This window comes from Phalacrocorax carbo, chromosome 2 (genome assembly GCF_963921805.1).
Source record: "Phalacrocorax carbo chromosome 2, bPhaCar2.1, whole genome shotgun sequence".
Classification (NCBI taxonomy): Eukaryota; Metazoa; Chordata; class Aves; order Suliformes; family Phalacrocoracidae; genus Phalacrocorax; species Phalacrocorax carbo.
This window is the reverse complement of record NC_087514.1, coordinates 62,321,220-62,333,622: the sequence shown is the minus strand read 5'-3', so window position 1 is coordinate 62,333,622 and position 12,403 is coordinate 62,321,220. Positions and strand designations below refer to the sequence as shown.

General features: G+C 34.7%; 1 protein-coding gene across 3 annotated transcripts in view; it reads left to right on the top strand.

The window, feature by feature from the left end:
- Nucleotides 1–12,403, top strand: part of RTTN (rotatin) — an 88,941-nt gene that overhangs the window by 17,130 nt on the left and 59,408 nt on the right. For all 3 annotated transcript variants that reach the window (XM_064443098.1, XM_064443097.1, XM_064443096.1), the window contains exons 11-18: nucleotides 1,036–1,206; nucleotides 2,573–2,785; nucleotides 4,017–4,129; nucleotides 5,021–5,147; nucleotides 7,378–7,503; nucleotides 9,579–9,695; nucleotides 11,556–11,695; nucleotides 11,947–12,118. In XM_064443098.1, coding sequence (XP_064299168.1) covers nucleotides 1,036–1,206; nucleotides 2,573–2,785; nucleotides 4,017–4,129; nucleotides 5,021–5,147; nucleotides 7,378–7,503; nucleotides 9,579–9,695; nucleotides 11,556–11,695; nucleotides 11,947–12,118 — 1,179 coding nt within the window. The remainder of the gene's footprint in view (nucleotides 1–1,035; nucleotides 1,207–2,572; nucleotides 2,786–4,016; nucleotides 4,130–5,020; nucleotides 5,148–7,377; nucleotides 7,504–9,578; nucleotides 9,696–11,555; nucleotides 11,696–11,946; nucleotides 12,119–12,403) is intronic.

Below are 12,403 nucleotides of genomic sequence, written 5' to 3'. Positions count from 1 at the left end.
TTTTTGGATCACTAGCTTTGAGATGGTCATCCCTGTCTCAGGGAGGAATAAACTTTGAATCCACTGTTAATTTGAGACTCCATGGTCTTGAAGCAGGGGCGCTTCCTACCTCTCCAAATGGTAACAGGGCAGAGAGAAATTTACTTTTTTGAACTCCTAGAGATGAAAATTAACCCTTTTCATCTTACTGTATAATACTGTGAGTTGACAATTACTTTAAAAGACTGATTTGATTTAGTCAATTGCTGCTTGTCATTTTCTTTAGCTGTGTTGAGTCAGATAAATAGTGCTTAATTGCTTAACAGTGATTATCAGTTTCTGTACTTAATGAGCTAAATCTCACATGTGCTATTGACTTCATAATTGTTATGAGGCATTCCAAAACTCGCAACTGAAATTAAGTCTACCTTTGTTCTAGTGTCCTTAAGTACAAACCTGGCTTTCTCAGGTGACCAAAATTCTAGAAACTAATTTTGTTTTCGCCAGTGTCCATGAGCTGGGTTTATCCAACGGTAGTGATTCTCTAGTAGGATTTTACATAACCTGAGAAATGTGCTGCTGTTTCCTTTGAGAATCAATAGGCACAAAAAAAGTTTGATGTTGTCAAGGTTTGGGTTGTGGGTTGGGTTTTTGTTAATTTATGTATTTTTAATTTTAAGATAAAGCTTCATAAGCAGGTTCAAACCTGCTCCTAATATTTCCATACTAAAACTTCAAAATAGTTAAAATTCCAGAGGTTCAAAAGTGTAGTGAGCATGGATTGGGGGGGTGTGGGGTGGGGTGGGGAGAACAACCAGTAATGGATAATTACTGATCAAAGTATTGAGAACTGCAGGGGAAGGTAGATTGAGGTCTAGAACTAATGCACAGTTCTGGTCAGATGACAAAAAAAATGCCATGTATTTTGTACTATTTCTGCATTTTTAAATCATTTGGTATAATTGTGTTAATGATGCTATGGGTGCTGTATAAACACTGTAAAGACAGTAGTGTTTCAATTCTTTCTAATGATTGTACTTCTGATATTGTTTTCAGAAAGAGAAATTGCTTCTGGTCTTGGGTTTGCTTGGAGAAACTATATTATATCACAAAACCAATATAAGTGCAGAACAGCCCGAGGTGATGTTGGTGCATCACAGAATGGCATTTATTAGCATTTCACTCTTCACTGTTAGATTGCTGCAAATACTTCTCCCTGTGGAAAAGGTATGCCATCACTAATTTTAAGTCACTGTCTTTTGGTTTTGCATTTTAAGAGGGCAAAAAGTGATACCTTCCTCAGTGATTAATAGTGGGAAAATACTGGCTGATGTATGATCACAGAAGGCGACTTTGTCTGTTCTGTAGATACCGGTGCATTCTGCAGAATCTTCTGCATATTTCAAGTCTTCAAAAAATATGTTCAATACAGTTTTTTAATTAGTTTTTGACATTCAATGCTCTTTTTCCTCCTATAGTGTTTTTTCTGGTATGATGCATGGTTTGCAAAGCTATGCTGCCCTCTGCTCGTTTATAGTATGCGTGCAAGTAAGGCTAAGTAAGACTAGAACAACATAGCGTTTAAGATCATCTCTCTCAATCTGATGACTCATGGTAAATTATGTTTCATACATCATAGGGATTTTAATTATTCTTTGCTTTGAATGCTCTTTAAAAGAAGTTTTGTTGTAGCTCTTGGGTTGTGTGTGTGTGTGTATGTGCTTGTGTATTTCAGATGGGGTTAGTCTGATGTTTGGAAGTTTGTGGGATGAAAAGTGTTAAGATGTTAAACCTGTGTGGGTTTACATTTTTTTGGATCAGTTTTTATTGCAGTGTAGGTCTTCTTTAGACATTCTTTGTCTGAGTAGCAGGTTGATTTTCAGTTACAGGCTTTTTGTCACAAATATATAGTGTTTCCCTATTAATATAAGTAGTCTCTTGTACCTGCAAATACATGTAGACATACTAATCTGATGGTTTTTTAATAATTTTTGTCTTTATATTATTACAAACATAATACAAAATTCCCGTTCTGTGTATGACAGGGGTTGGAAAAAAGTTACTGTATTTGAGCTCAAAATTTTAGTTGAAGGAATAGTGAACAGTTGCAGTAAAAAACCAAAACAAAATCCCACAAACAAAAACAAACAAACAAACAGAAAACCCCCACACCAAAAAACCCAAACAAACCCTAAAACAGCAACAGAAATCCCAGTTCTTAGTATGTGGAATTGTAGGCAGCTTTTTTTAATTCAATCCAGAAATAATTGTGGTCTGTGTATTCTCTGCCATCTAGTGGTTAGTCAGTAAATTGACCCTGGTGAGTGTTGTGTGTGGTGGTTGGTGCTGTGGCTGGATCAGACACGACTCTTGTGACTGGTTGCAGGTCTGACATTAGGCCGGACTACTAATGAACTCTCACTTTTTAATTAGTTAAAAAGAATTTGTCATATAGAACTCATTTGATACGTGTTTTTCTCTAATTTTTAAGTAGCAGCAGTAGTGATTGTACTTGTTGAATGACTGCAAATGCTGTTTTTGGTTTTACTGTATTTTCAGGTTATTATTCTGACAGTTGTTTTCTTTTTCAAAGGCGAGTAAAGTTTTACAAAAGAGTTTGCTGAGCGCTTTATTTCTTCTTTCTCTGGACGTGTCCTTCTCCATGGAATACCCAAGCATTCATGAATCTGTTGCAGCCTACCTGGAGCAGATGAGTACTGAGAACTACAGTATTTATAAACAAGCTTCAGAAGCTGTGTATTCGATCGAATGCACTTGTAGCTTTATGACTGAAGTTCATAAGAAGGTGTGAAATTTTATTATATAAAATTTCCTGTAGGCAAATTTCTTCCTTCCACTTCCCTTTCTCTGTGGTAAAAACTATAGTCGAGCATAGCCAAAGAAAATCCATGAGTGTTCCGTACCATGCAAGATGTAGTTAATTTATGTTTGTTTTCACTAATACTACTTGTGATGTTTGTAAATACTTTATCGTAAGTAAAAACAAAGAAATAAAGACTGGGAGATTGGAAGTGAGCACAAGACCTTTTATGGGCAAAGAAGTAAGAAAGAAGCAAATACTCTAAATATACAGTGTGTGTATGTGTGTGTGTATGTATGTTGTCTAGTACTTAAATAGTTCAGAAAATTCTAATTCCCAACTACTTGTTTATTAGAGTTAAAATTGCCAACTGCTTCTAGACTGTGTGAGATTTGTGTGTTTTCACTTTGTTATGGAGACAACTAATATACTTTGCTTTACTGGTTGAGAGATTCTAGCATGGTACACAAATGTTCTTCACCATTATCCAAATGGACAAGTAATTGTGCAAAATACTTGTTCCATTGATACTAAAACAAATGAATAAAATACAGCAATATAAATGTAGTGCTATCTTAAATCTGAGTTAATCTGTCCTTCATAAAGGCAGGTTCTGAACTTAATAGAAGCAATACTTTGCTCATAAAATACCGTTTACATGAGGTTCACTCCATCAAATTTAAATGGCTCATGTTTAATGTATTTGGTAACCAAAAGTATGAAGAGATATGTACTTAAATTAAAAAAGAAAACTTACTCTTTAATATCATAGTGAATTGTTAACAGTTTACAAGTGAAATATTTCATTATGCTTTTCTCACATAAAATGCAGTTGATTTAAAAAAAATAATAATTTGATTAAACGCATAAAATATTCAAGGATGAGTCTATTCTTGGGCATTTTAGAAAGTATTTTGAACAGTTATAGTGTTCATGCTGTGAAATGTTAGACATACTTTATTCTCACTGAGTTTAATAGAAGTTTATTTGGATTCAGCAGCTGAAGCATTTTCAACTCCCAGAAGCAGGTTCTAAAATTTGTTTAAAATCTGTTTAATTTGTTAATCAGGTTAATTATGAACTTCTCTGTGAAGGCTGAACCAAACCTTAGTTGTTAGAAGTATTAAATGATGATAAATTCTGCAAGATTACGCAGTAACATTGTATATTTTTAATATTATTAATCCTTATTCTTTCTCTTCATTTTACTTCTCAGGTGGACAACAATCTTTCTGAATTAGTAGAGTTGGCAGATCAGGCCTTGAGTAGTCTACCCTACCATCAACACTTTCCCTTGCTTCAGGAATGCATTCACATGTGCTCAAATATGTAAGTATGTTACTATTTAAAACTCGTTTTTAAGAAAATAATATTTTTTTTTTATGGATAAACTTTCTCAAGTAGAAGCTCAACTTGCTTAATCCCTGTATTTGAATGATTGTTTTCTTCTAGCCATCGAAAGGTCTCTTCTAAATAATTTGTGTCATTCTGTAGTGGATTTCTTGAAAATTGAATTTCCAGTGCTAAAAAACCTAATGTCTTATTCTTTTCTATGTATAAGCTTCTATGGTCTTGTGTATAAAGTTACTATGTGATTTACAAAGAAACAGTCTTAAAACACTTCGACCTGTCTTTCAAACTTTTTTTTTAAATTATTTTGTCCAAGTGTATTTGTTTAGCTTTTATTTTATTTTCAGAAATCCTAAAGGACTTATTTTATTGCAGATGCTATATATTGCAATATGGCATGGCATTTATTAAACAGCAAGTTTTTACTGCTTTTATTGATTTTTCCAGTTCTCTAGTTACAGAATTTAAGTTACCTTGTGGTGCCTGGAGAAGTTCTGTATTGAACACTTTAATTAGAAATAGAAAATGTTAATTTTGTACTGATTCAGAATTTGACTTTAGGGATTTTTTCAAAGGAAACTATGTTTAAAAACTATCTAATAAGCGTTTTTAAATTATGAAATGTCAGAGTTTTCAGTGTTCTAATGCATTTAGAATCAATTATTGTTTGATTACTGTTTCAAGCAACAGGAAATGCACTTCAGTTGATTAACTAAAATCAATTAACTATGTGATAATGTGATGGACTTTTACCTCTACAAGGAAAAAATTCTGAAAGCATAGAATAGATTTTATAATCATATACCATGATCTAAGGAGTCTTTGGGTACTGTAAAATAAATAGCTAAATTAATTATTTTTCATTTTTAGTTGGAAGTCTGACAAGGCTAACTCAGTGCTCCAGGCTGAGAGTCAGAAGGTGCTTCTCCGTCTGTTGTCTCACCCTTTGCTGAATATAAAAACTGAAGCCTATCACTGCTGTTTGGAAGTGGTTAAGGTTAGAACTAATGCTTACGTAATGGTCTTGGTGTTGCACTAAATAATAAGTATTATATGATTTCCCCATTAAAAGCCTTTTTAATGCAAATTCTGTTTACCATGCTATATGCTGTGAAATCCGTATAGGCCTGGGTTTGCAGTTTGCTGTTATAGTTTTGGTTTTAGATCTAATTGATTAGGTTATAATTCAGGTACTTCACTTCAGAATGACAGGATTTCTAGAGGGGATAAAACAGTGACAACTTTATTTTTTAAAAAGATTCTTAATAATGCCAGTCACTTTAGTGTTTTTGTGGTTTGTGTTTTTTTTTTAAACACTGTCATGCAGAAGTATTTCAATTTAATTATTTAATTTTGCTTTTGAAAAGAATTCAGGTGTTCAGTTTTCCTTATCTGCTGAAACGATGTTCACAGAATCACATACTCATTTGGTTAGGGACCTAGTCCAACGTGCCTGCAGTGAGCAGGGACATCAACTCTATCAGGTTGCGCAGAGACCCATCTGGCCTGACCTTGAATGTTCCTAGGGAAGGAGCATCTACCACCTCTCTGTGGGCAACCTGTGTCAGTGTCTCACCACCCTCATGGTGAAAAATTTCTTCCTTATATCTAGTCTGAATCTACCCTCTCTTAGTTTAAAACCGTTACTCTGTGCCCTGACACAACAGGCCCTGCTAAAATGTTTGTTGCCGTCTTTCTTATAGTCCCCCTTTAAGTACTGAAAGGCTGCAATAAGGTCTCCCTGCAGCCTTCTCTTCTCCAGGCTGAACAACCCCAACTCTCTCAGCCTGTCCCCATAGGAGAGGTGCTCCAGCCCTCAGATCATTTTTGTGGCCTCCTCTGGACCCGCCCCAACAGGTCCATGTCCTTCCTGTGCTGAGGGCTCCAGAGCTGGACGCAGCACTCCAGCTGCGGTCTCACCAGAGCAGAGTAAAAGGGCAGAATCACCTCCCTCAACCTGCTGGCCACGCTTCTTTTGATGCAGCCCAGGATACAGTTGGCCTTCTGGGCTGCAAGTGCACGCTGCCATCTCATGTCCAGCTTTTGATTCACCAGTACCCCCAAATCCTTCTCTGCAGGGCTGCTCTCAATCCCTTCATCCTCCAGCCTGTGCTGATACTGGGCGTTGCCCCAAATGATGTGCAGGACCTTGCTCTTGGCCTTGTTGAATCTCATGAGGTTTACATTGGCCCACTCCTCAAGGACAGGTTCTATTCTATTCTATTGGTTTTGGGTTTGGTTTTTTTTTTTTGGTCAGGTTTTTTTTGTGCCTTAGCAAAAATCATTTTGAGGTGACTGCTTTCTGCTTTTTACAAGGATGTTTACTGAAGGAAAAATAAAAACATATTAATTAAATAGTCTCAAAATAAATATTTTTACTTAGATTATGCTTTAAGTACTTAGACCTTACTAAAAAAAAGTGAAAGAAAAATACCCTTTTTTCTCCTGTGTATAAAAGCTTGGGTTGTGTTTAAGAACATGTACGTCTTTTTATGTAGTCATTGTTCTAAAACCTTAATTCGTTGTTGTTTGAGGGGGCTTGTTTTGTTTTTGATTTTGTTTTGTATGGACGTTTTGTTACTGCCTTAGCTTTTCATAAAGATAGCCCAAGCGATAAAGAGTGTGAACTCCCTAAAAGTATGGCTGTACTCTATATTAAGAATGGCAATGTCATATTCATCAGGTCATTTTAGGTATTCAGTAATATTGGCTCACAAAATAAAAAGCACTTTTCTATTTTGATATAATACTTTGTTGTAATTCTTATTTTCTATAATAGACGTCAGCTAAACTTACTGTGCTTATAACACCATTCACTAATGTACAAAAGATGCTGGAGCTAGTTTTTCACTAAAAAACCCTCTCTCCACTGAATGACACTTGTATCTTTCTGTGAGATTTTTACCTGCCTGTTTTAGGTTTTGCTTATTTTAATGTAATACCAAACCACATATAAAGTTTAATTTATTTTCACTATTACTTAAAATAGAAGTACAAAATAATTTCATATTTCTTAGTCCTGTGTAGCAGCAGGAATTTTCAGTCAGTGATCTGTAAAGTCAATGTTTCTTCCAGTGCTGTAATATTTAGCTTTCAGAACTGCAGTCTTCCGAACTTCATGGAGAAAGACTTTGACTGGATGACAACTTCAGGCGATCTTTAAAACAAGATGTAGTAGTGGAGACTATCTTGAATTTTAAAACTAACCAACTTTATTTTCACTGAAGGACTGTTTAGGTATTCATAATACTGCGAAGCCTGTATCTTCACTTTGCCATGGAGTACATTTTCTTCTTCATCCAAGAGTTTTCTATGAAATCTGTACGTTTGGCCTTCAGGAAGATAAGAAGGAGGTACTGTGTTTAGTAGCTATATTTATAAGTTGATGTGCATGCAAAGTAGGTGTTGAGATTCTCCATAGTGGTCTGAGGCTTACCCGAAATTTTGACTACATGCAGTTTCTTGTATGTAGAAAAGCTATGCAAACAGTGAAGTTGTAGTAAATGGAGATTTTTTTTTATCATGAATCCATAATGTTCTATACATAGGATGCTATTACATGTAATAAAGACCAATGAAAAATGAAATAAGCTATGTCTTATAATCTTTTCCTGTAATATATTCAGCCCTAATAAAATGTGCATGTGCTGAAATAGTATGTATGATGCTTTACATTTATGGAATACACGAATTCTCAAGTCTGTGTAAAGGTGGGATGACCTCAGAAATATGTGCAATATGTGAAATATGTGGTTGAGGAGCAAAAAGGCACTTTAAATCTGCAGTGTCTCTGCGATAAAAGTGTTCATCACTACAAACACATCTGTGTTTCAGTTTAATTACCTGAGTATTATAGAAGTGTTTTATAGTATTATAGAATAGGAGCGAATTTCCACTGGGTTCATTTTATATGCATGGATGCTGAACATATATCCACTATTTCCTAGCTTACATACAAAGCTAAGTAGGGAGTTCGTGGCGGGTGGGTGGAATTAGTTTGGTTATTCGTAACTACTTTATAGCTGATCTATAAGGTCCCTATGGTCAGAGCAGAAAGAACATTGGCTAACAAATTCTTTTTTTCAGCTTCTCTCTTGAAACGAGATTTTTTTTTTAACACAGAACTGTGCACAATTCCATTTAGAAGTGATTTTTTTAAATGTTAGCATTTTAAAAGAAGCAGAATATGTTCGATAATGTGCTGTGTTTGTATTTGTACTTTGATGTAATTTACCTTTTCAAAGGAAAGCATATATTTTGTTTGACTACTCCATTGGGTGCCTTATTAAAAAGACTGCCAGTTCTCTCTTTTAGTGATTGGACAAGCATAACAAATAGACTTCTGCTGATGTCAAATTTAAAAAAGATCATTGAAACAGAGAACACATTTACAAAATTATCTCAATTTGTTCTCTTTACCTTATAATGCATTATTATTCTTCTAACAAAATATATAATGAAGTTCTTATTCAAACATTTTTTCTTTAACTTCTTGGATGTATATCTGCTACATAAATTCCCATAAAGTAAAGTATCAGCTTAATCTTTCAGGCATGTGACAGTGAGAAGAATTTGAGAAGAAGGTTGGGCTTAAGATTTGCCATGTGATTTTACAAATCCAGTCCCTTAAAGAGATAGGCCAGAGTGATATTATTAAAGGCTGTTCTTGTTGTCTGGGGTGAGAGGATTTTTAGCTCTGGCAAAAAACATAGGTTTTTAGCTGCTAAAGGTAGACGATTTTACACTATGTAAGTAAGAGTGAATTCTGCCCTTCCCCCCACCCCCCCGTTCCCATTGTAGTAGTATTAGCTTGTAAATACTTTAATATTGCATATAGTGTACATTATATACGTATGCAGGAAAAATTAATACGGTATAAAAGCTGTATCATATACCTTTTTTCTTTTGTGATAAGGAGCTTCAGATAAATTCATGTACAACTTGAAATATTTGGTAACCTTGGTTTGGCTATTTTCCTCAAGAAAGTGAAATGACCATGTAACAGGCTTTAAGTCCCTCTTCTTCCTGTATTTTCAGAAGCATATCATAAAGACTGGGAATGAAATGCTCCAGAAATGTAACGTCAGGAAAGAAAAGAAACAGAATTTGTTTTACCTGCAGGATAGAGGGACCAATAGATATATAAGTTGAAGTAATGATTTATTTTATTTCAGAAAAGACAAACCAGAGTTCTAAGGGGAAAATAATTGGGTGCTATTTAGGCAGAATATGTTTTCTCTGAGAGGCTTCTCTAACAACTTAATGTTTAGCGTGACTGACAATTCAAAAGTAGCATTCCGCAGTGACAATATTGTGTCTGTAGATCCTCTTTGAGATGTTTTTGTATAATATTTCCAATTACAGCATTGACAAACTGTCCTAGGCACATCAGCTGTTGCATTAGTTTCTTTTTTTTGTTATTGAGCAGGTGAACTCTACAGCCAAGGCCATTCTGATGCATCTATTGCAGGGACGATTAGTAATGGCAGTATTGACTTGGAACAAGTTTATTGAGGCCCTCTATCCCGTCATTCCTATTTTACAGGTACTTGGAAGTGCTTTAATCTGAATTTGATGTATAAAATAATGTAAACAGCAACACTGTCATGTTGAATGACAAACAAAATATTCATCTAAACTGCAGGTAGAAAATAGATAAACAGTAACAGACTTGTTTAGTCAGATGTCAAATGGAGAAATGTTTTATAAGGGTTCTAATGCCCGTCAAAGTTACTACTTTGAATTTGTAGACAAATCTTAGCTTGGTATTACTAAAATGTGAAACTTTGAAATGTTAGTAGAAATCAAGAAGTATTGACTTGGACTTAAATGGTGTGACGATAGAAGTGGATAATCCAAGTATAGATTAAAACATTGCATGCTTTTTAATATTCGTTAATAATTCGAATAATAATTAGAATTCCAAATCTTAAATTTGGAAATTGTAACTCCTCTGTGATGGTTATATTGTTTTCTGATCAAGTATGCACTCAATAAATAGCAATAGGTGTAAACTGTATTTTCTGTATGTTTTGATGTTTGGTTTTTTGATTTGTTTGTTTCCAATATTAGAAGCATCAACAGTCAGTATTATCCTTAGTCCTTAGTCTTTATATCTGTAACAATGTGCAAATTTTCTTTTAGTTATCTTTATTCTTGGCTTACTACAATGGGAACTTTGGCCTTTCTCAGTCTGATTTTCAGCCTAGTTGATCCATCCAAATACTTTTTTGTTTCTTCTCTGATGCTAGAAATTTCCCTTTTGTGATCTGCCTATAGTCGTCCAGGTTAGATGTTTTGCTGCACCTATCTCATATCTGGTTTTTGTGATGTCTGGGTTTTTTGCATTATCACTGTCATTTACTTTAATTTAGCTAATGCATCCAAGTATACTTTTGGGTTTTTTTCTTCCTCCAAAAATGTCACTGTTGATAATTATACCTATTTCTTTATATCGCTGCTATATATTAATTCGTTGCCTGCACCTCAGTATTATCATAAGTTCAAAAAAATGCTTATACAACTTAAGTCCTTGCATAAACGGGACAAAAGTTAAGGCAAAAATGGGGAGAAATTGCAGATAAGATGGGCCATGAAATAGAAGGCTGAGACAGAAAAACATGCAGAGGAAATATACTGAGAACTTGAAAGTGCTGGGAGAAAGCTTACCTCAGAGCTTTCTTGACCAGTAATGTCAGCTTTTCTGTGTTACCCATATAGGTATCTTCCATTAGTATTCAAGATTAGGTAGGTGGGGGGTTAATATATGCTGTAGGCTAAACATGTGAGAAAGAACTTACCCTGCTTTCATTTTTGTGGGTAGAATTTTCCTCTGTACTGTAGCCTGTAGTGGCTGTGTACAATAGATACTTGAGCAGATCATACCAGAGGCCTACCTGACGCATATAAAATGCCTTGTATTTTACTGTGCTGTTTAAATGTTTGCAGTATCATTACTTGATGTAACTGATTCTGGTTTGTCTTGGTTGTGTTGAAAATGCTTTGACTAAATATCTGAAAATAGATAGGATTTAATGTTTTGAAGTAATTTTCTTGTAGAGACTGAATTTGAAATGGAAATTGACCTTATAGAGCAGCATCATGTTAATAGATTGAAGGGTAGAGTTTCAGGTCAAAGTACCTCTGGGCCATGTAAAAATCTTTATTTTGATTTGTATACAGGATAATCTATTAATTTTTAAAATTGTTTTTATAAAGGAATATTAATATGCAGAAATTGAGTGTTTTCCCAAAAGTTATTTCTTTTTGGAGGGTGGGGATGGGTGGGTGTTGCTCTTCTTCACCTTTCCTTAGCTGCTAAAAGGGGCATTACCATGTCTAATTTGCTAAGTTAGAAGGCGGATTTTTCTAATTTTTCTAATTTTTGTTTGTTTGGTTGGTTTAGGGTTATGCTGATGCAAAAGATACACTAGGTAACTGTATCCTCACTTTGAGTGAAACAACCTCTGACAAAGGAGAGGGTATTCTCCCTAGAACTACTAGACTGCGGGCTGCTCTGCGTCTTCTCTTCTCAAAGAAACAGTTGTAAGTAATGCCCTGTAGCATTTCAGCACATTATCTAATGCTCATCACAAAAATATGTACTCTAAAAACCCAATTGATTATCACGCACTGGGTTGATTTGGAAGGTAGATTAATCAATACCAATTAATCAGTATTAAGTACTTCCCTCTGACTGTATTAACTTTATGTACTAATTAATTTTTTACCTATACAGCTAAAATTTTCCAGTATGAGGATTTATATATTTATTTATATGTTGTTTACTCCTATAGGGTTCGTTCTACAGCACTTAAACATTTAACTTTCCATCTTTTGAATGAAGAAGGGGCAAACCTGAAACGGCCGCATCTGCATGGTAGTGTGCTTTCCAGCATTTCCAACTTATTTATTATAGAAAGAGCTATTGAACTAAAAATGGATGATAAAACTGAGTCGATATTTAAGGTGAGTAAACACTGTCTAAATATTGGATCATCGATTAGCTCTTCTACCTGCCCAGTCACTGACATTATCATTTTCTGAAGGTTGCAATATTCCATACAAATTGTCTTGCTTCTTAAAAAGAAATCTGTTGTTATATTCTTTCCATGTACATTTGAACAGTAGTTTTTACGCTACCATATACAACAATAAGAAAAGAATTCCTTCTTTGTTCTTTCCTTTATTTTTTCCTCCTCCTCTCTGCAGATAAGTTAACAGCAAGACTTAATTTGAGTACAGAGAGCACAG